Source organism: Rhinolophus sinicus, chromosome X (genome assembly GCF_036562045.2).
Source record: "Rhinolophus sinicus isolate RSC01 chromosome X, ASM3656204v1, whole genome shotgun sequence".
Classification (NCBI taxonomy): domain Eukaryota; kingdom Metazoa; phylum Chordata; class Mammalia; order Chiroptera; family Rhinolophidae; genus Rhinolophus; species Rhinolophus sinicus.
Window position 1 is genome coordinate 97,942,644 of NC_133768.1, and position 22,419 is coordinate 97,965,062.

The following is a 22,419-nucleotide window of genomic DNA, read 5'->3' on the forward strand; positions in this document are numbered from 1 at the left end:
AAAAGGACTCCTTGCCTTAATTCTCCCCCATTCCTACCCATCCTGTACACTGCCACAAAATGTATTTTCCTTAAAGCTACTTTTTATCAACTCATTTTCCTTGCTCAAGAATCTATACCCTTCCAAATGGTGTAGTGGTGAAGAGCACAGATGATAGACCTTGGTTTGAACTCCAAGTGTGAACTTGAGCAATTCATGTAAAGTTTCCGACATTCTGTTTCTTCAACTCTGAAATGGGCGTAATTGTAATATCTATCTTACAAGTTTGTTAGGTGCATAAAATAAGATAGCATGCCTAGTCTGACATTCTTTCTCACCCCTATCCATCATGTTCCCTCCCAGCTAGACATTTTTTCACTGCCTCCATACTTACTGCCACGTGCCTTTGCTTCTCTACCCAAACCTCATAATTTCTCAAAGGCCTGCATCTTCTTCTTCTTTTTTTTTTTTAAATTTTATTTTATTAAATTTATTGGGGTGACTCTTCTAAGAGAAAGATTCCTCATTAACTTGAAGCCAGTGTTGCTCTCTCACCCCAATGATCTCCCATTGATTTCACTTTAGAGATATTTGGATTCCGATTGCATTCTACAGTTCACTTTATTATAAATGGTATTATTATTTATTGTGTTTTCATTGTTTTGTTTTAAAAATATTATGTGACATTTTGTCTAAGATATTTCAGTACTATAAGACTTTTCCAATAAGAATATCAGCTTTTTTGAGGGAAGAAATCATGTCATAAACTATACATTTCTCACAGGACCTAGAATAGTATTCATAATATTTGTTAAATTTAATTGACTTGAATTGAGACATAAGGTAGGCCCCAGTGGTCTTCAAAGTGGAATTCACAATTCTAGGAGGTACACAGACAATACATTAGAGTGCAGGAAGAAAATATTGTAAAACTTCTGTTTATACTTATTTTTATCGTATCCTTTGACATTTCTATTTTTGTGTATGTTTATAATGTACATAATACAAATTTATTATATATATACATTATTGATAAATAAATATATATACATAAGTGGTGCACGTTAAAGAAATTTTAATCTTGGGGTTCCTGATCAAAGCATTTTTAATCTATAGTATTTAGATGAATAATAGAAATTTGATCAAGAGTAAAATAGCAAGCCTTAAAAAAAGTAATAAATAAATAAGTAAATAAAATAGCAAGCCTTTACTCACAACAGTTAATTATTTTTGAGTACTTAATGTTTGCCTGGTACTATGCTATGTGTTTTACATGCATTAACTCAATTCTCAAAACTTTTATAAGGTAGGTGTTATTATCTCACATTACAGAGGAGGAAATTGAAGTACGGAGAGGTTAAGTAATTAATCCAAGGCTACATAATGAGAAAGTGATGGAGCCAGGATTTAAAACTACATCTATGTGAATCAAAGCTGGTCCTATTTTTTGGAAGATTTTGAACCACACAATTCAATTTCTTTAGTAGACATAGGACTACTCAAGTTATCTCTTTCTTCTTAAGTGAATTTTGGTAACTTGTGTCTTTCAAGAAATTGGTCCATTTCCCAAGCTAATCCTCTTAATCAGTACACTACTCTAGCATGTATACCACTTTCAGGAGTGCCTAGACATTTTTATGGAGACTCTATGGAATGGACGTCCTCCTACTTGTTGCTTAACCAGGGCATTATGAGTATGATGTATGTTTTAGAAAGTAGAAAATCCTCATAAGTAATTAAGTGATTTGATTATATCTGATACTTACCTCCTTTTAAAAATATGAGAAAAAAAACTATAGAGCTCTTTTTTAAAGAATCACCTCTGATTTCTAAATCTGAATCCAAAGTAACATATGCTTTCTATTTTTTCAGTTGTTTCTGAAGATATAACAATTCAAGAAACAAGTACAACACTTTCACCACAGATAGATTTGACAACCCCATCCCAAGTTACTGGACTAAAACCACAAAAGACTGTGTATTCTTCTACAATGATGTCTAAAAGCATGCCTATATTTGCAACTGATTATACAACCATATCATATGCTAATAGAACATCTCCACCTCTTGAAGTAATGACTGCACCAATTTTTTTAAAGACATCCATAGCTGAAACAGCTACCTCTGCAGCAGATATTTTGTCTACTTCAGCAGCCATTGCTCTACCTACCAAGAGCACCTCCATAGACACTACAGCCAATTCCATGAAAATAACTAAGTCCTCACCTTCAGAGAGCACAAGAACAACAAAAATGGCTGAAGCCATTGCTACTGAGGCCCTTCATCCAACTACAGCTACTAATTTCCTATATGCATCCGGATTTACTAAGAATTCAATAGTATCCAAAACTTCAGCAACTGGATCTCAGCCAGCCATTATGAAGACAACATCTATTGAGTCGACATCCACGTCTACAACATCTTGGCCCAAATACAAATCCACAGATATTGGGGTACTCCCTATCTCCACAGATAGCCAGGAGTTTCTTGCATCTACAGCAGCTGGAACTGTACCTTGGTCCACTGTGAAACAGACGTCAGCTGCAACTACTCACATTGGGACTGCATCAGCATCCCCACCTGAATCTGTGCTCATCTCCACAGCTTCTTCAAGAGATACTGTATTTCCTAGAAATCAGACAGCATCTACATTGGCAATGACTGATACAGAAGTATCATTTACAGTTCATTCAATGACGCTCCCAACTAAGCCTATGGAGACAACTCCTGAGCTAAGAACAGCTGACACAGAATTGACATCTACAAATTTCCAGGATGTTGCTTCACCCAGAGTAGAGGATACAATATCTACCTCCATGCCAAAAGAGGCCTCTTCTATGGCCCTTTCTTTCAGTACATCCTCTTCATTCATTGGAGCTCAGAGTGTACAGACAGTTATTGATGCTGAGACTACACATACAGCCTTGACTCCTGGAATCACACTTGCACCTACAGCGGCTGAAAGTATGTTTTCCCCCACAATCACTGGACAAGTATATACCCAGAATACACCCACAAGGGGTGAAAACATGTTTCCTTTGATTTCCACTAGATCAGCTTCCACATCTAAGGCATCTGAGTTGGGTCCCACATCTGAGCCACACCTATTCTCCACCAGTGAGATCACTTGGACTTCCAGTCCAGACCAGACCCTTTTGACATCCATATTTCATGGGAGTACTTCAGATACAGAACATTCATCCACAACTACTAATATTATTATCCAACCAGAAGTATCCACAGAGAGTGAGGCTATCACTACTGCTGAATCTTTTGTTACTACTGATGCTATCACAGACAGGTATACAACAGCTCTACCTAATTTGACATCTCCATGGTTTTCCAATTTCTCCACAGTTTCTGGAATCACATCTGTAATGAAACTGCCTGAGTTTAAACCTACCATCTTACTACTAAAATCCACCCCTATGTCCACAGTAGTTGGAAACGAACTTCTTTCAACATCAAGGGAGACAGTTGTTCCATCAGTAGATATATCTACCCTTGCTGAGGTTGAGCCACATTTTTCTACTGAGGAGAGTGCTTCTGAGACCACACAAACAGAGATAAAAGGTACAGTTGAATTTGGAGAGACAACAATCCCTGTACCAGGGTCTGCAACAACACAAAGATCTAATGCTACTGTGACAAGGAAAGAAACAACTTCCCCTTATCATAAGGGAAAATCCACTATAGCGGTGACAACTGAGGTTTCTCCATTTGCAACAATGCTGGAAACAACAGATGAGTCTGCACAAATGGTGACAACTTCTGTCACCATTTCTCATTTTCCTGATTTAGAAAAGATATCTACCTCACTGGATAGTAAAACTGCAACTACTGAGGTGAGAGAAAGTTGGCTTTCTACAAAATTGGTGAGAACCACACCTAAGAGTTCATACAATGGGATGACAGAAATCTTTAATTCCACCCCCATCTATACAGCACTTTGGACTTCAGAGACTCCACCTGAGGGGAATCTAACTCCATATCCCATTTCTGGGAGTACACAGACATTCCCTGAACCCCTGGGTGCTTCCACCACAAGGATACTGGAGAGCAGTTCTACCGCTATCCCTACCGACAGGACAGCTATGTCCTTGTCTGCAAGTATCTTGCCTCCACAGCCTACAGCTACCCATTCCTCAGCAACCCCTGTGCCTATTACCCATATGTTCTCACTGCCAGTTAATGTCTCTGCTGTCACCTCTATGTTGGTATCTGAGGAGACTAACGTTACCATGTCTGAGCCTTCTACACTGTCCAGGGCTTCCTCCACATCTATACTCTCAGGTGTCTCAACTCTGTCATCAGCTAATGTGAGCACAGCATCAGTGCCATTGTTGGATCAGACTGCTTCCATTACCAGCGACATTGTGCCTACCCACAGAGTCTCAGCTCACACCACTTCAGAGGCTACAGTGATCTCTGTCAGGATGACACCCACAGCCGTTCCCTCTCTGACAGAAACTCAAGTTCCCTCGCTGAGCCCTAGCACTCTTGTGGCAACTAAGGCTGAGACCACCCTTTTCTCCACCTCAGCTGACACAGTAACTCCATCCACACCCACTCTGGCCTGCTCTAAATCTCTCCCTGACAACACTCCTGATACGTCCTCCACTCATATGATCTCAACTATGTCTACACCAATAGCAACCCACTCAGTATCTCAAGTGGAGGAGACTTCTACCCATGCTGTAAACTTTTCGTACACTTCCAGTGGTAGTGGAGATGTTGTTAGTTTGGTTACTGGCACCACAGAAACTTCTGTTGTTGATAAGATCATGTCCTCACACGCCTCTGCCAACAAGCTTACTACTTCAGCAGATGGTCTCATTTCTCAATTTTCCACACGTCTTGCAAACACACCGGTCCCCACCCTATCAGTGATTGACTTTTCTACCTTGTCTTCTGACAAAGAGCAGATAGCCACCACCCTGGGAAACACACCTGAAACTGTGGACACCACAGAAATATCCCCATCAAAGAATCCTTTCATTTCAGAGGCCCAGAGCACTACATCCTCAGAAATGACAGGCACAGGATTTGCTGAGATCACAAAAATTCCCAGTCATCGAACACATTCACCGTCGGAGATTCCACTTGCAACTTCACGTGATAGGATTTCAACTTCATCTCCCACTTCTAAGAGTACTCCGACTACACCTACCTGGACCTCAAGTAACACAGATATTCACATTCCAGAAATGTATACCAGTTTTGGGAAAACAATTCTCCCTTCACAAGCTCTGACAATTACCACATCTTTGTCTCCTGAAAAAGAAAGTTTGAGTGTCCTTTCAGTATATACTCCCAGGACTGAGAAAATGACAGTAAGCACCAGCTCTGTGACTCACCCTTTCTCATCCAGCCAGAATACTTCATTTGTAGATACCGTAACTTCCAGAACAACCAGAATATCAAATCCTGTAAACATCAACACAACTCTCTCACACTTGCTTTCACCCAGGACTCAACCTGAGGTGACTTCAGTTGCCTCTCCCATTTCTGAAAGCACACAGACCTCCCCCGAGTCCCTGTCTCTTTCCACAACTGGACTATCTAGTACCAAATTTACAATTATCTCTACTGATGGGATCACTACAGTCCTTCCTGCTCCAAATGTAACTGCGGCACTTATTGGGAACACCTCTATGGGAAAATCCATTCCTATCTACCAGATGTCCTCACTGCCAGTTAGTGTCATTGCCTTCACCTCCAGAAGAGTTTCTGACACTCCCACAATACTAAAGACTAAATCTCCTAAAACAGCACACCCAGATTGTTTGAAAAGTCCCTCTCTAGCCACTTCTGGGCCTGTCTCTGAGGTGTCCTCAACATTGGTTCATGACTCTGCTTTCTCACCTCCAGCTGTTTCTTCTGATACTTCCACAAGAGTTGGATCATTCCCTACATTATTGTCTTCAACTACCCCTAGGACTACTATGACCATACAAACATCTACATTGGCTATCACACCTGTGACACATGCTGGACCTACTTCAAAAAGCACAATGGTTTCCTCTGCTTTCACTACTTCAGAAATGACAGAAATGTCCTCCAGGATCATGCCTACATCCTTTCCCTCTCCAACAGAGCCAACTTTTTCTTCTGTGAAAACCATTCCAACCACTATTATGACTAGGGTGGTGACTCCATTTGTAGGCACCGCTACCTCCACTGAAGCTATTTCTTCCATTCCAAAGATCACATTTTCACCATTTCTATCAACCACCCAACAATCATCCCAAGGATATGAGGCTACAACTATAGGCATATTATCTGAAATTACTAACAGCTCCCTATATACTATAAGCAGTGGTAGAATAACAGCTCTCACAAATGCTTATTCCAGAACTGCTGCCCCTGAAAGTGTGCTTTCATCTACTCCTTCAGATAGTCTCCAAACTTCCTTAAATATTCAGGTTTCCCCATCTTTGTCTAGTTTTAGGAGCACTCCTGGACCCACAAAAAGTATAAAAGCCACCACTTACTTTTCTTCAAATACAAAAAAGACGACTTCCTTGTCAGAAAATACTTCAACAGCTGAACTAATAAAAGGTGCCACATCTGTGAATGCCCCTGTTTCATATCCTTCACGGATTCCATCCAGTGCAACTCTGCCATCTTTGACATCATTTGTTTTTTCACCTCATAGTACTGAAACTGAGTTCTCTACTCCAAAGACTTTTTTCTCTCCCACATCCCAAATGGTTGAATTTCCAGTTCTGGGAACAAGAACTCCATCTAGTAACACCCAGTCTCTTCTTATGACTTCCTGGAACACATCCAGAGCTGAAGATTCTCAATTTCCAATTTTCACCACTACTCCTGTACCTACACCCAACAAGATGGAAACAGAGACTCTACACCTTGTTCCTGGGTCTTTGTCAGCATTCACAGCCCCTCAGACTGCTCTTGTATCTGAAGATGTTATGGCAATGTCATCAATTTCCACATCAGGAATTCTTCCTACCTTGGGGATGTCTGAGAGCCCTTCAGTATCAATATCTTCAAGATCTATCCCTACCACTTTGGCGGAAATTAAGCAGACATTTGAGAAGACAACCCCATCTGTAACTCCTGAGACCACACTCCCATTGAATCCTTCTGGTGCTGCTTCAGGATCTATAATTTCAAAGGCTCCTACTTCACCCATGCTGACTTGGATCTCATCTAGTCTCCCTTCGGATTCCCCTCTGGCAACTGTATCTAATACGCCTCACATCATAACTTCCTCTACAGGAGAGGTGTCAAAATCCACATTTCTGACTTCTAACATGACACCAACACACCCATTCACTAACTTTACAACACTACCCTTTGCCACTGTAAGTACCATACTCACCAAAATCACTCCTATGCCTACAGTGGGCAGTGTCACTGCTGCCTTCCCAACTTCTCTCCCTATGTCTATGAAAATCACAGATGGCAGTGTATACATTTCCATATCCCCTGAGGCTTCTTCCAGAACCACTGTGACTGTCAACTCCAGAACTGTGTCTCAACCTTCATCTTTTAGTAGAATGAGTAGGTCACCTTCTACAACTAATCCCACCCTATCTATTGGTTCCATGCTTTGGCCTAGCTCTACAATAATATCTGCATGGAGCAGAATTCCAGCTGCATCAGCATCTCCTACTTTAGTTTTTCCTAAGCCCACACTGGACTCCCTTCCAAATACAACCACCACCACCACATCCACCGCTACTGGAGCCTCATTTCCACTCATATCCACTAGAGTAACATATCCTTCTACAGCAACTGTGTCTTCACTACTGTCTTCCTTTTTTGCGACAACCTGGCTGGACCCCACCCCTTCCTTTCTATCTACGGAAACATCGACTTCACCTCTTGCCACTGAGTCTACAGGTACGTTCCACAATGTGTGTAGTGTATCACTAATGGAATGCATGCTCAACAAGCCATGTGTTTTCCAAGGTGGTCAGTTCTCTGAAGGCAGAAAAGTATAAAGAAGGGCACAGGAGTTTCTTTTTTTTTTAAATTTTATTTTATTAAATTTATTGGGGTGACAGTTGTTAGTAAAATTACATAGATTTCAGGTGTACAATTCTGTATTACATCTTATCTCCTTCAGACAGTGGGTACTGTTGGTATCTTATCCAACTACAGAATTCTCTAGCCATTTTGCTTATCTTGGCTTTATTGGAGTATAATGCACATATATCTTTTCCCTCAGTATGACATTTCTAAGTCTCCTTTCCACCTATTGTGTTTCTGATGCTCTACCTCTGATTCTGCCAATGTGAACATGGGTCAGGAACATCAACCCTTCCCAATAATAGGATTGTATAGTGTTAGGTCCGGCATATTGACCACACACCAGAAAACCCCAAAAGATATTCTAGACTGCCTTTTTGAATTCCTCTTATACAAGTCTCAGCCTTCTCCAATCTTCGCCTTCAGCTACCAGCTTGGAATGTTTATCAGAGGCCAGGGAGTATTTGGCTTGCATATTGCTCAAATTTTGGATGTTCCTTCAACTTTTAACATTCCAAAATTGAAATTTGATAGGACAGATGAGAGAGAGGGAACCACAGAGAGAAAAACCTGAAGCAGAAAGGCACAGGAAAAAAACAAATATTTTCTCAGGACAAATGATCCTGTGAGATAATATTCGGCTTGGCCATTAAATGGACTGGAAATCTTTTGGCCAATGAAAATTGAGGATTTGGGAGATTTGGAGAATGTCTATCAACTGCATAGAACTGCCCAAATAATTAAAGCAAAACTTCGATAGTATGTCCTGTTTTGCTTTTGAATATGAAGGCAAAAGTGCTGGTTCTTGACCTTGGAGTTGTATTAAGCAAAGTTTAAAAGTGATACTTCATTGTTTGATTTCTTTAAAACGAAGAGCAATTATGACCAAATTGACAGAAGTTAAGTTAAATTTCTTGAACTAAATGAATGAAATTAATCTTCTTATTTTTAATTACAGTTTCCTTCTACAATATTGAAATGAGCTTCTCTGTTTTTGATGAAGAGCCAGCAATCCCTATTACCAGTGTTGTAAATGAATTTGCAGAAAATTGGGTAAGATAATCTTTTGAATATTTATGGCACATATAAAATATGTGAATATATATATATATATATATATATATATATATATATATATATATATATATATATGAAAGATTGAATAGATTAAAACTAGGCTTTACTTTTTCTACCCATAATACATTTCACAGCTAATTGGTTTTGATTTTTTTGCTGCAAATCTCTCCAGTCTGTAATCAACACCATGAGGATGTATGAAGTTTCTCTTTCACAGTGTCAATGTTGAAAGCTTTTATGGAATGTTAATATTGTAAATTGTTTAGAACTGTACATTTCTCTCCACTGACCCGAATTCTGGGTCTTTGCCAAATTTTCCTATTTGTGGAAAGTAGGAGAGCTGTGATAACGAAGTCTATGCCATTTTTATTTAAATATTTTTGTTTTCTGCATTTTAATTTTTTCTGCCCCACACAATAAACGTTTTATTTGCCCTTACATTTTTCTGATATAAGAGTACCACATACTCTCTGCAAAAATCCAGAAACTGAAATCTGAAACCCAGAAAATAAATGTCCTCTCTAATACCAATTCTTCTATTAACTCCTCTTCAACAGTTTGAGGTATATTCTTTCAGATTTTTTCCTATACATATAATAACATTGGTGCATGTATGTTCTTTTATGAAAATAATTGGAGTCATACTAATTATGCTGTTGTGCAACTTGCTTTTATTCATTTAACCATCTATCTTTGAGCATATTCATGATGATAAATATAGATCTACCTCATACACTTTAGTAGATGCATAATATTTCACTAGATGGTTGTAACGCATTTTTTAAAAATCCAGGTATTATCCATTGGTGAACATTTATGTTGTTTCTATTTTTTCACTATTTGGAAACAATGCTGACAATAATGCCCTTGCAATAAAATCTGGGGTGCACTTGAGTATTTCTATAGGATAAATTTCTAGAATTGGAATTGCTGAATCAAAGGACATGAACATTTTAATGGCTATCGATAAGTGACTTTCCAGACAGATGATACCAACTTGCATCTGTATGAACAGTAAATGATCATGTTTGTTTCCTCTCTTCCCATCAACATTTATTTTCAAGTGTATATGACATAATTATAAGTTCTTGAAAGTGGGTGAGTACAGTCATCCACTAGGATTGCCATAACAAAGTATGATGTACTGAGTGGATTAAACAACAGATGTTTATTTTCTCATAGCTCTGGAAACTGAAAGTCCAAGATCAATGTCTCAGCAGGATTGGTTTCTGGTGAGGTCTCTCTCTTTGCCTTGTAGGTGGTCACCTTCTCGTTGTGTCCTCACATGGCTTTTTCTCTGTGTGTATTTGCACAGAGAGAGAGAGAGAGAGAGAGAGAGAGAGAGAGAGAGAGAGAGAGAGAGAGAGAGAGAGGGAGAGGTGGGGTCTCTGGTGTTTCATCCTCTTCTTATAGGGACACCAGTCTTACAGGATTAGGGCTCCACCCTTATGACCTCATTTAGCCTTAATTACCTCCTTAAAGGCCCTAGTTCCAAATACAGTCACATTAGAGGGTTAGGGCTTCAACATATAAATTTTGGAGGGACACAATTCCTCTCTAACAGTAGGTAAAAACTGGAGCTGATGGAAATGTTGAATCAACTGAAATAATGAATGAAACTTAATGATCACATCATCTCAGGTAACTTTGCTGAGATAGAGAAGTGGGAATACTAAAACTGATATGTTTTGTCTTTTACAGTTGAATTCTGTATTTCAGGATAGTGAATTTGTTCTTGCTAATCTGGCTATTCAAATCAAAAGCAGGTATGTGAGTGTCATCTACTGTGGGTTGAAGGGCAGTTTGAGGGCATTCTGGGTCTCTTCCTATCCAGAGGGGATTTCCTTTGCTTTTGTCTGAGATGTAGGAGATGCTGCATTTTGAGTTGTGCCTTTGCTTCTGAGTGGAGGTTCTCTTTGGAATGAGAAAGAAATTTGTATTATTACTGTAGGGTATAAAGCCAATGGGAGAACAAAACAAGAAAATAAGTAGAGGAGACAGTGGAATTGGACTCAGTTACCTCTAATGCCCTTTTTAGCTTTAAAATGCTATAATTCTGTGACTTAGAAAAAAAATCAAGCATTAAAGGGATGAAAGGCTCAGAATGGCCAAGCATGAGGATTTATAAGTCTTTTCAATTTTAGATAATGCAATTTCAGGAATTTAGAAATTCCAATGGGAACTTAAAATGTTTAAAGTAAGAAACACTGACTAGTCTAAGACTTGCCTGGGGCACAAATTTGGAGAGGTGACTGCAGTGAAATGGGCAGGCACTGAGTAGTATCAAGAAGACCATGACAGAAGCAATTGATCACCTGAGAAATGTTTCCTCTGCTCTTGCCCTGCATATATATGGTAGTAGTCCTCTGTTAAAGGAACATCCAGAAGAATCCCTTTGAAAAATAGGCATGGCTCTAGTATACCACAGTAAGCTGATTTTTAGAACAGTAAATGTGAGTGCCTTTCTTCCATACACTGGAGTTTTGGTTTCTATTGTATATTTAAATATAAATAGGTTCAAGAATGTTTATAGAAAGTAACAGAAATAAATTCATGGTAGGTTATTTTAAAAAATTGGGGATGTCTGGAATAGAAAACATTCTTTTAAACAATTGTGTCAATTATTTTTCCTTACTACAAAAGTATTATGTGGCCATTGTAAAATCTTAGAGCTTTACAGAAATATATAACTTGGATAGCAAAAGTCTCCAGAAACCTGCCTTGCCCCATGCCCTCCAATAACTCTGGTTAACAGCTTATTTTACATATCTGTTGCCATGCATTTACAAGAGAATGAGATCCTACTCTATATACTGTTTTACAACTTTCTTTTTTTGCTTTAGAATACATCATGTACATCTTTTCAGGCCAGCTTATTCATTTCAATGCCTGCATAGGATTCTTTTGTATGGGTGTGTCATGGCATATTTATCCAATTATCTAGTAATGGACATTTCAGTTATTCCCACCTTTATACATATATTTTTATACATCCTTGCTTTGACTATTATGAGAGATTTCTGAGTCAGAGGCTTATCATCATTTTGGTATGTAAATAGTGACCAAGCTCTTTTGAAGTATCTCCTTGGAGCCCTAGTATTATTTGAATTCCAAGCTGGGGGATTCTACAGTTTTGCCTCAGAGTTATCTTTCTCCTGAACTTGTGTCTTTGTGTTTTTGGTACTCTATTTCATTTTTCTATAAATTCTGATGCTTTTGATACAGAGACACTTCTGAGGAAGAAATAACCATGGACCGAGCTTTTGTAAGTAATTTTTGAAAATAAATGTACTTGTAACCAACCCATCCTGTACCTGATTAGATGTAAGTAAATAGCTCTTCCACCCAAGAGTATATTATCAGGCAATGCTGTATTGTGATCATTGAGGGTCAAAATAAATTACTTTCTCTGGAATCTGCACAAGAACCCATTAAGGAAACCATCCTGTGCTTTATCTGAACTATCTATGTGGCAGTTTTTTTGAGGTACATTTTGTGGGCTATGGGAGTACAGAATGACTTGGAGATTGTAAATGGTGAATGGAATTTCTTGGTTGTGGACTTCTTGCAAAAATATCCGGTTCTTGCAAGAGTGGCACAATGGTTTGTAAGACTGTCATTTATATAATAAACTTACCCTCTATTTGTGTATATTTGAAGTCAGAGTGTGTCAAAACTATCTCCCATCATCCTTGCCACAATTCTCAGTACTTATTCCAGTACCTGAAAGCTTTACAATGTTAGACTCTGAAAGGATTAGTAAGCACACAGCTTTTAAGATATTTAAATATGAGATAAATATTTTGACTATGCAAAGTACAATCAAGCCTACAGGGCATTCCAAATCATGTGCCAACACTTAAAATACTTTCTGTAAATAGCTGAGTCAGAAATTTTTAATTTACTACATGATAAATAACATGACATAACTAAAATCCCTTTCAAATAATAGGTATAAAAGCTTTTTGGTGATAATGTTGTCCGCAGAGTCAGGCTACCTGGGTTAGAATCCGTGTTCTTCCACTTCCTGACTGTGAGACCTTGGGCAACTTAACTAATCTGTCTGTGCCTCAGTTTCCTCATCTGTGAAATGGGGATAACAATATTACCATTCCTCACAGGGCTGTTGGAAAGATGGAATGGGATAATTTGTGTAAAGTGCTTAGTATGGGACATGGAGTATAGTAAATACTTGGTAGTGTTTACTGTTGTCATCACCTTGTTAAGCTTCAGATCCAGAAGGCTTAGATTCTGCTCGCAGTTCTGAGAATCATCAGCTGTGTGATACTAGCCAGATCATTAACTGCTCTGAGACTTAACTTCCTCATGTAGAAAATGGGGTGACAATCCCTGGATTGCCCACCTTACAGAGTTGGTGTGAGGATTAAATGCATTGATGTGTTTGATAGTAACTTGAAGATGAGAGTGGGTTACAATAAATATAAAGTATAATTGTGATTGTTGACAATAAGCCCTGTACTCAATTGTGATAAAGATTTCAGTGGCTATGTCCTTTCTTTTCCATTATTTGGAACAGAGAGAAGGGCAAGAGATGGCTACAATTTCCCATGTACAATACAGGTAGGAGCTGAGTTTATTCATAGCTGGTACATTTAGTTCTGACTTTCCTTCCATTTAATTCTGTAAGTGCAGCCTGTTGGTCAGAGTTGTCAGAAGATCAAAGTACCTAGTGGGGATTTTACAGAGGCTGTAATTGAGCTCTTGTTTTCATGAAATAAGTTGTTTCAGTTGGTCACAGCACAGCCTAGCAGTCTGCCTGTTGCTTCTTTGTAGTGCAGAGAAAATGGGGTCCAAAGTGGTCATAATTTGGGGGTGGGGGAATTAAATGTTTGTTGTCATCAAAAAAGTCCACAAAATACTGAACAGGGAAATTGAAAACACAGCATGGAAAGCATCCTTGATCCTGTTCAGACTGTGGTCCAGCTCCTCCCTGAACACTGGCTATTTTCTGTCTGCTTGATGCAACTCAAGAAGGATATATAGCCAAAGAAGATTCATGGAAAGGTCATAGAAGTGTTCAGGGTGTTAAGAATATAAGGTCTGTTGCAGTAAGAGGAGGAGTTTAAAAAAGAGGAGCCCTCTTCAGACTGGAAAGATGAAAGCTGCGAAGAAGTAGGCTCCAAATGAAATGTGTAAAATGAGTAGGTACTTCACCAAATATGGATAGATAGAGGGGTAGGCATGACTTAGATTGGACATAGAGAGAAATTTTGAGTAAACACAGGCACATGTAATGTTCCTGTAGGAAACATAAGAAATGTGTTCTTCAAAAAGATGCATCTACAAATGGAAATAGAGAAAAAACATAGGTACATTTCTTATCTGAAATGTGCTCTGTAATGCAATAAAGGGATTTAAAATGTTTGAGGACTTCGCTACAGAGGTTGAGGTCAGGGACAGCCCTATTCTTTCATAACATATCTTTTAGTGGTAAGAATATTGAGAAATGAAATACTAGGTCTTTGTGACCTTGGCTGAGGCTTAGTTCCCTCATCTGTAGAATGGGGATAACAAGAGCACTACCTCATAATGTTGTTGTGAGGATAACATGAATAAAAACATGTGGAGCAAGAGCTCTATAAATGTTAGCTACTATAATTATCATCATCATCATTATTATTTTATTATAGAAATAGGCTTTCTGTAGAACACATCTTTATAGACTAATTGAGCATGTGCCTATTTGCCTTATTGCAGTAATGATGGCTAAATTGGAGACCAGAAGGATAAAAGGTTTTCTCTGAAGTAATAAATCCTGAGTACTTCATCTTCTCTATTAATTATCACAAACTCCTAGAGAAATAACATGGCTAGTCAATTTCAACATAATGCAAATGTTGCTGACTGTTCTTCTGAAAATGAGTTTTGAGTTGTTTATTTTGGATATGAGAAAATTTATCAGAAGATTTCAATATGCTGTCTTACATCATTTCTTAAGATTTGCCACTTAATAACTGTAAACTGTTTGATATTTATGGACTACCAATTAAGTCATCTGTACAGAATTTCATCACAACAAATTACACTCTGTTGACATAACTGCAATATCTTTATTTTTTGTTCTATTTTTTAGATGTGCTTGTCAGGTCATCATAAAAGCCAATTCTTCTTTAGCACCCACTGAATTGATCAGCAGGATCAAAAGTAAAATACATGGCAACTCCACGCATGGAAACTTCACACAAGATCAACTGACGTTATTAGTAAATTCTGAACACGTTACAGTGAAAAAACTAGGTAATTGTGGGGGGGATATTTCCATATGCATTCACTTTTCTTTATTATAAAGCTCATAATGCACACACAGTAAGCGATCCTGAGTTCAGAGGGAGAGGGAAATGGTCTTCATGTTCCTTTTCACATCCTCAACGCTCACTTGCCCTGACAAGCTTTCTACCTTTAAGAACTTATTTAAAAAAAAAAAAAGCAGAGTTCCAGAAGGATTACCAGAGACTGTTGGTCAGCTCTGGATTTCAGCAGTGGCCAGTCCATCAATGGAATGGAAGGATTGTCTCTCTGGCATAAATACCCAGAGACCTGGAGAGCGTCCTCATTACACATAATAGCTGCCCAATAAATACTTGCTAATTTATTGATTGATTTAACCAGCCTATTCATCTTGGAAAGTGATCTGGGAACAGTCCAGAATTTCTCTCATGGGAATTTTCTTTTTAGATTAGCAAGGCTTTAATGGTAAAAGAGAAAGGCTATCAGGCCACGCCACTTCCTTCCCATTGCTGCCAGCTTTCTTCCCTTTCCCCAATAGACTGCGGTGAAAATATTGAGCTAACCCAGATAGCACACATAGGCATTAGAATGCACAGTCCTTGGCAACAAACTAATTAGGTGGCAGAGGACAGGCTGTGACTGCGAATGAAAGTGAGATGGAAGGCAGAGAAGTGTTGAAGCCACAGACAGAGCCGCCATGCAAATGATGTTAATGAACAGTGTACTGAAAGTGAGTGGAAGGCATCTTTCATCCTCATTCAAAGGAGCAGACTGGGATGGCTGGGCACGGCTGGTGGGGCCACTTCTTGGACCACTCTCTGAACATTTGAGGGAAAGATTTCAGTATCAGGGTCACAAACCCACTGAGCGGTCAGTAAAAACTGGGAACTTATCACATAAACTTAGCCTAGGTTGCATCTCCCTTAAGGTGACAACACTTGGCAGCAATACTTTGCCCTCAGCACCAATATCAGAATGAAGATCCCCTGTCTATATTGGTGATGGTGGATACATTGAGTTTATTAAAACCAAATCCACTCCAGAGTCCCTTAAGAAGGGAGGAACCATCCAGAACGAGAAGTCAGCCTTAGTCTCCTGTCATTGCACCTCACACTATTAATAGTGGGTATCTCAGAAGTTGGGCAATTGGCAGGTGGGGATTTTTGATTTTTACTCTACACCTCATTGTGTGGCTTGAATCTTTTTCAAGGCATGTGTATCATTTTTTAAAACAACAACAACAAAACCTGTCCTGTCAACCAGTAATTTTAATGAAAAGGACTAAATGTGAGGTTGTAGTGAGAGGCTTGTTTAAAAAAATAAAAAGATTCCATTTAATGCTACTTTCAGTGAAGCCTGCTTTAAATGGCCTGGTAGAAAAAGTTTCCTCTCTTATTTGCTGATGTTTGTGTGCAGGGTAAAAATGATGGGTCATAATGGATGTTCATGTTACTTTTAAGAGCCTTTTGCCCTTTAAAATGTGCATATGTCTTTTCTGTAGAGCCAGGAAAGTGCAAAGCCGATGAGACAGCCTCTAAATACAAAGGGACATATAAGTGGCCCTCAACCAACCCTACTGAGATAGCCCAAACTAGATGCCTGAAAAATGAGGCTGGAAACACTACTAGAATCTGGTATGTAGCAGCCAAGTTCTAATTACTAGTTCAGATACACAAATTGGTTAATTGGGGGCATGTTTCTATGTCATTTGTCTGAGTATGCTTTCTCTCTCCCCCTCTGCTCTCAGTCTTTCTCTCTTTCTTTCTTTCTTTCTTTCTTTCTTTCTTTCTTTCTTTCTTTCTTTCTTTCTTTCGTTCGTTCGTTCGTTCGTTCGTTCGTTCGTTCGTTCATTCTTTCTTTCTTTCATCTTTTGGACCTACTTAAGCATACAATGCAACCTAATAACATTCCAGGAAAATTTTCAAGAAGACAAAAGAGAAAAAAGTCACTCGTGATCCCACTACCTGAACACAGTTGTTGTCAGGTTGGCGTATCATATTTTTTTTCATCTAGCCTTTCACTGCATTCCTTTCAGTATTATGTAGTGGTAATCATTGTCTTCATATCAATAACCCTTTAACTCAGTGAGTTATCAACATTTTCTATGTTTCACATTTGTCTTCATAAAGACCACTTCGAAAAACTGCCTCAGAAGCTACCTCGTGGATGGGCCATAATAATTTACTAAGTTACTTTTCTATTGTTGACTTTGTCATTCTCCTTCTTAAAATCATCATTCCTTCTTTTTCTTTCTGCTGTTAATGGTTTGTGCCATTAAGTTAAGTGGGCAGACCAGAGGGGCAGCAGGTTTTTGACAGAGGCTTAAAAGCTCTCTTTTGGAGGGCAACATCTTGAACTGTAGTCTACCTCTTCCTCCCTACGTCTAATTAGTCAGCAAATCATGTGGCTTTTATGGTCACAATCAGAGTTCACATCTAGTCTTTCTTTTCCAACTCCACTGCTACTGCCCTGGCACAGGCCCTTACTATCTCTTGCCCACTTTTAGAACAGTCTCCTTGTCTTCTAACTGTCCACTAACCCCTAGCTATACTCCATACTGCTGCCAGTGTGATTTTCCTAAAATATGCTTGCTGTCATGTCACTCTCTCACTCTGGTTCACACTGACTCAAGAATTAAGTCCAAGCCTCTAAATACAGTACTCAAGACCTACAGGCTCTCTTCTTTACCACGTTCCAGGCGAAAAGGGCCATTTGCCCTTGTGGACTCAATGGGTACTTTCTCCATGTCTTTCTCTGCTTGCGCTCTTTTCTCTGCTGAGTGGGGATAGGGGCGCTTTCTCCATCTCTGTCCTTTCAGCAACCAGCTTTGCTCAAAAGTTGCAAGTGTTCCTTACTTGGTGGTTTGATAGACTTAGTTTTGTTTATAAGGCTTTCTATCTCATATCTTGCCTGTTAAATGTAGTTATATTTACAGTCTCAAACCACCAATTTACAAGCTCCTTGAGGGACCAGACCCTGCCCTATTTGTCTTCACTGCCTACTACCAATCTTAGAACATAGTGGGTGCTCAATAAATGCATTAGCTGCCTTGAAATGAATTGGTTTGAATTAGATGAGGCATAGGGGAGGGTGGATGATGACGGCCAACGAGCTACAGGGGATGCTATGTTAATTGCCTTGAGTAAATTAATATGCTAAGATAGAGACCACAGTCTAACAGGAACAGGGGTAAGAAGGAAAAGTGAGGGTAAGGAGTCATGTCCAGATGGGCAAAATCTCTGCCTTGACTCTTGGTCTGCTGGACATTGTCATGCCCCATCTCAGGCTCTCTTGCCTGTTTATACCTCGTGTATGGAGACCCTAGATTCACTTCCTTCCCAAGGACAAAGTTTTCTTTACTTTCTAAACACTGGACTCCTTTGCTATCTCAGCCAGGAGACTGGGAGTGGATGAAAGGGAGGTGAGCCAAAGATAAAACTTGATCCTTCACCATTTGCTTTAAGACTATTCTGGCCCCATCCTCCAATAAGAAAGCTTATTGTTCCTCTCTCCTCTCTTTTTCAGCTCAATCAGTATCGACACAGGCAAATCTCAGTGGGAAAAACCAAAGTTTAAACAATGCAAATTGCTTCGAAGACTTCCTGATAAGATTGTGGATCTTGCTAATATTACTATCAGTGATGGTAAGACTGTTCTGTACACATTGGAGAAATAATGGAACCTCAGTTAGTCTACTTCACCTGAGACCAGAGAGAGTACAGGCAAACCTTCACTTAGGAAAATCCACCCTACAGAAATCCAGTTTCAGAAAATGTTGATGGAGGTAGGAGTGGGGCATGACAAGTTAAGACTATCAGTATTTTTCGTTTTATATATCTTTTATTTTACAATTTTTGGCTAATTGTTTTTCATTTTAATTTTTAAAAGTTTTAATAAATAATACTTCACATAGTTCAGTATTGAAAAAAAAATAATACACAGTTAAACATCTCTTTCCCACTGCTGATAGCCACATTAGTTATTCAGCTAATATCCACAAAGATATTTTATACATCTCTAAGGGAATTTATATGTGTGTGTATGTCTGTGTGTGTGCGTATTCATATAGATATATAATAAATATACATGGTTATGTAGGTTCTCCCTCCCTTTTTGTACACAAACTGGAATCTGCTGTACATGCTGTTCTGTACCTCGCTTTTTTCTCTTAATAATATATTGGATAAATTATCATATTAGTACATGAAGAGCTTCCTCACTCTTTTTTTCACTACATTGTATTATATTGCATGGCTATGCCACAGTTTATTTCTTTAACTTGTTTCCTATGGATAGATATTTAAGTTGTTGATAACATTTTGTTTTTAGAAAGCTGCTTTAATGGATATCATTCATATGTCATATTGCACAAATTGGGTATTCTTGAAGCATAAATTCCTAAAAGTAGAATTGCTGGCTCAATCGTGCTTTTTAAAAAAAATTTATTAAATTTATTGGGGTGACATTAGTTAGTAAAATTATAAAGGTTTCAAGTGTACAATTCTATAATACATCATCTATATGTTGCATTGTGTGTTCACCACCCAGAGTCAATCATACTTTTGATGGTGTCAAAATGCTCTCTTGTAATAGTAGCACCAATTTCTTTTTTTTATTTATTTACTGGGGTGACAATTGTTAGTAAAATTACATAGATTTCAGGTGTACAATTCTGTATTACATCATCTATAAATCCCATTGTGTGTTCACCACCCAGAGTCAGTTCTCCTTCCATCACCATATATTTGATCCCGCTTACCCTCATCTCCCACCCCCCACCCCCTTTACCCTCTGGTAACCACTAAACTATTGTCTGTGTCCATGAGTTTCTGATTCTCATTTGTTTGTCTTGTTCTTTTGTTGTTTTTGGTTTATATACCACATATCAGTGAAATCGCATGGTTCTCTGCTTTTTCTGTCTAACTTATTTCGCTCAGCATTACACTCTCAAGATCCTCCCATGTTGTCACAAATGTTCCTATATCATCTTTTCTTACTGCCGAATAGTATTCCATTGTGTATATATACCACAACTTCTTTATCCATTCATCTATCGAAGGACATTTTGGTTGTTTCCATGTCTTGGCCACCGTAAACAAAGCTGCAATGAACATTGGAGCACACGTGTCTTTATGTATAAATGTTTTCAGATTTTTTGGGTAGATACCCAGGAGAGGGATTGCTGGGTCTTATGGTAAATCTATTCGTAATTTTTTGAGGAACCTCCACACTGCCTTCCATAACAGCTGCACCAGTCTGCATTCCCACCAACAGTGTATGAGGGTTCCTTTTTCTCCACAGCCTCTCCAACACTTGTTACTATTTGTCTTGTTGATGATAGCCATTCTGACTGGGGTGAGGTGATATCTCATTGTGGTTTTGATTTGCATTTCTCTGATGATTAGTGATGTTGAGCATTTTTTCATATGTCTATTTGCCATTTGTATGTCCTCTTTGGAGAAATGTGTCTTCAGGTCCTCTGCCCATTTTTCAATGGGGTGGTTTGTTTTTTTGTTGTTGAGTTGCATGAGTTCCTTGTATATTCTGGATATTAGGCCCTTATCGGAGGCACTGTTTGCAAAAATCTTCTCCCATTCAGTTGGTGGCCTCTTTATTTTGTCGATGGTTTCTTTTGCTGTGCAGAAGCTTTTAAGTTTCATATAGTCCTATTCGTTTATTTTAGCTTTTACTTCCATTGCCTTTGGAGTCAAATTCATAAAATGCTCTTTGAACCCAAGGTCCATAAGTTTAGTACCTATGTTTTCTTCTATGCAGTTTATTGTGTCAGGTCTTATGCTTAAGTCTTTGATCCATTTTGAATTAATTTTGGAGTAGCACCAATTTCTAAACCCACTTTCGAGGTATGAAAGTGCTTGTTTCAGAACACCTTCATCAACATAGCATGTTATCAGACTTTTGGATCTTCAGTGATTTGATAAGCAGAAATTGCTATCTCAGTGTAGAATAAAATTTTTATGGAGATATTCATATATCATAAAATTCACCCATTTAATGTGTAAAATTCCATGGTTTTTAGTATATTCTCTAGATTGTGTGATCATTACCACTAATTCCAGAATGTTTTAATCTCACCAAAAAGAAACCTTGTACACATTAGCAGTTACTCTTCATTCCCCCCTTTTCCCAGCCCCTGAAAACCTCTAATCTACTTTCTTCTTTTAATTTTATTTTGTTGTTGTAACAACACTTAACACGATCTCTACCCTGTTGATAAATTTTCAAGGGCCTAATACATGACTATTGACTATAATAGGTACAATATTGTACAACAGATCTCCAGAACTTATTCATCTTACTTAATGGAGACTTTATGCCTGTTGATTAGTAACCCCCCATTCCCCCTCCCACAGCCTCTGGTAACCACCATCTACCCTGTGCTTCTGTGAGTTCAACTATTTTTTTTAGATTTCACATGTAAGTGAGATCGTGCAATATATATATATTGCACGATCTCACACACACACATATATATACATATATATATATATACACACACATATATATATATATATATATATATATATATATATATATGTATAATTTTCTTTATCCATTTATCTCTTGATGGACACTTAGGTTATTTTTATATCTTGGCTGTTGTGAATAATGCTGCAATGAACATGGGAGTGCAGATATCTCTTTAAGGTAGTGATTTCATTTCTTGTAGCTATATACCCAGAAGTGGGATTGCTGGATCATATGGTAGTTCTATTTTGAACTTTTGAGAATCCTCTGTACTGTTTTCCATAATGACTGTACCAATAGTGTACAAGGGTTCCCTTTTCCCCACACCCTTGTCAACATTTACCTTTTGATTTCTGATAATAGCCATTCTAACAGGTATGAGATGATATCTCATTATGGTGTTTTTTTTTAACTTTTATTTATTTTAGTGTGTTTTTCCAGAACCCATCAGCTCCAAGTCAAGTAGTTGTTTCAATCTAGTTGTGGAGGGCACAGTGCACAGTGGCCCACGGGGGTCAAACTGGCAACCTTGTTGTTAAGAGCACCGTGCTCTAACCAACTGAGCTAACCGGCCACCCCTCATTGTGGTTTTGATTTGCATTTCCCTGATGATTACTGATGTTGAGT

At 38.4% G+C, this 22,419-nt stretch overlaps 1 protein-coding gene across 1 annotated transcript in view; it reads left to right on the plus strand.

Moving 5' to 3' along the window:
- Positions 1-22,419, plus strand: part of ADGRG4 (adhesion G protein-coupled receptor G4) — a 115,290-nt gene that overhangs the window by 46,995 nt on the left and 45,876 nt on the right. Inside the window, exons 3-10 of the mRNA XM_019714659.2 lie at positions 1,852-7,851; positions 8,939-9,033; positions 10,759-10,823; positions 12,283-12,321; positions 13,585-13,638; positions 15,152-15,315; positions 16,808-16,940; positions 18,832-18,950. Of these exons, the coding sequence (XP_019570218.2) occupies positions 1,852-7,851; positions 8,939-9,033; positions 10,759-10,823; positions 12,283-12,321; positions 13,585-13,638; positions 15,152-15,315; positions 16,808-16,940; positions 18,832-18,950 (6,669 nt within the window). The remainder of the gene's footprint in view (positions 1-1,851; positions 7,852-8,938; positions 9,034-10,758; positions 10,824-12,282; positions 12,322-13,584; positions 13,639-15,151; positions 15,316-16,807; positions 16,941-18,831; positions 18,951-22,419) is intronic.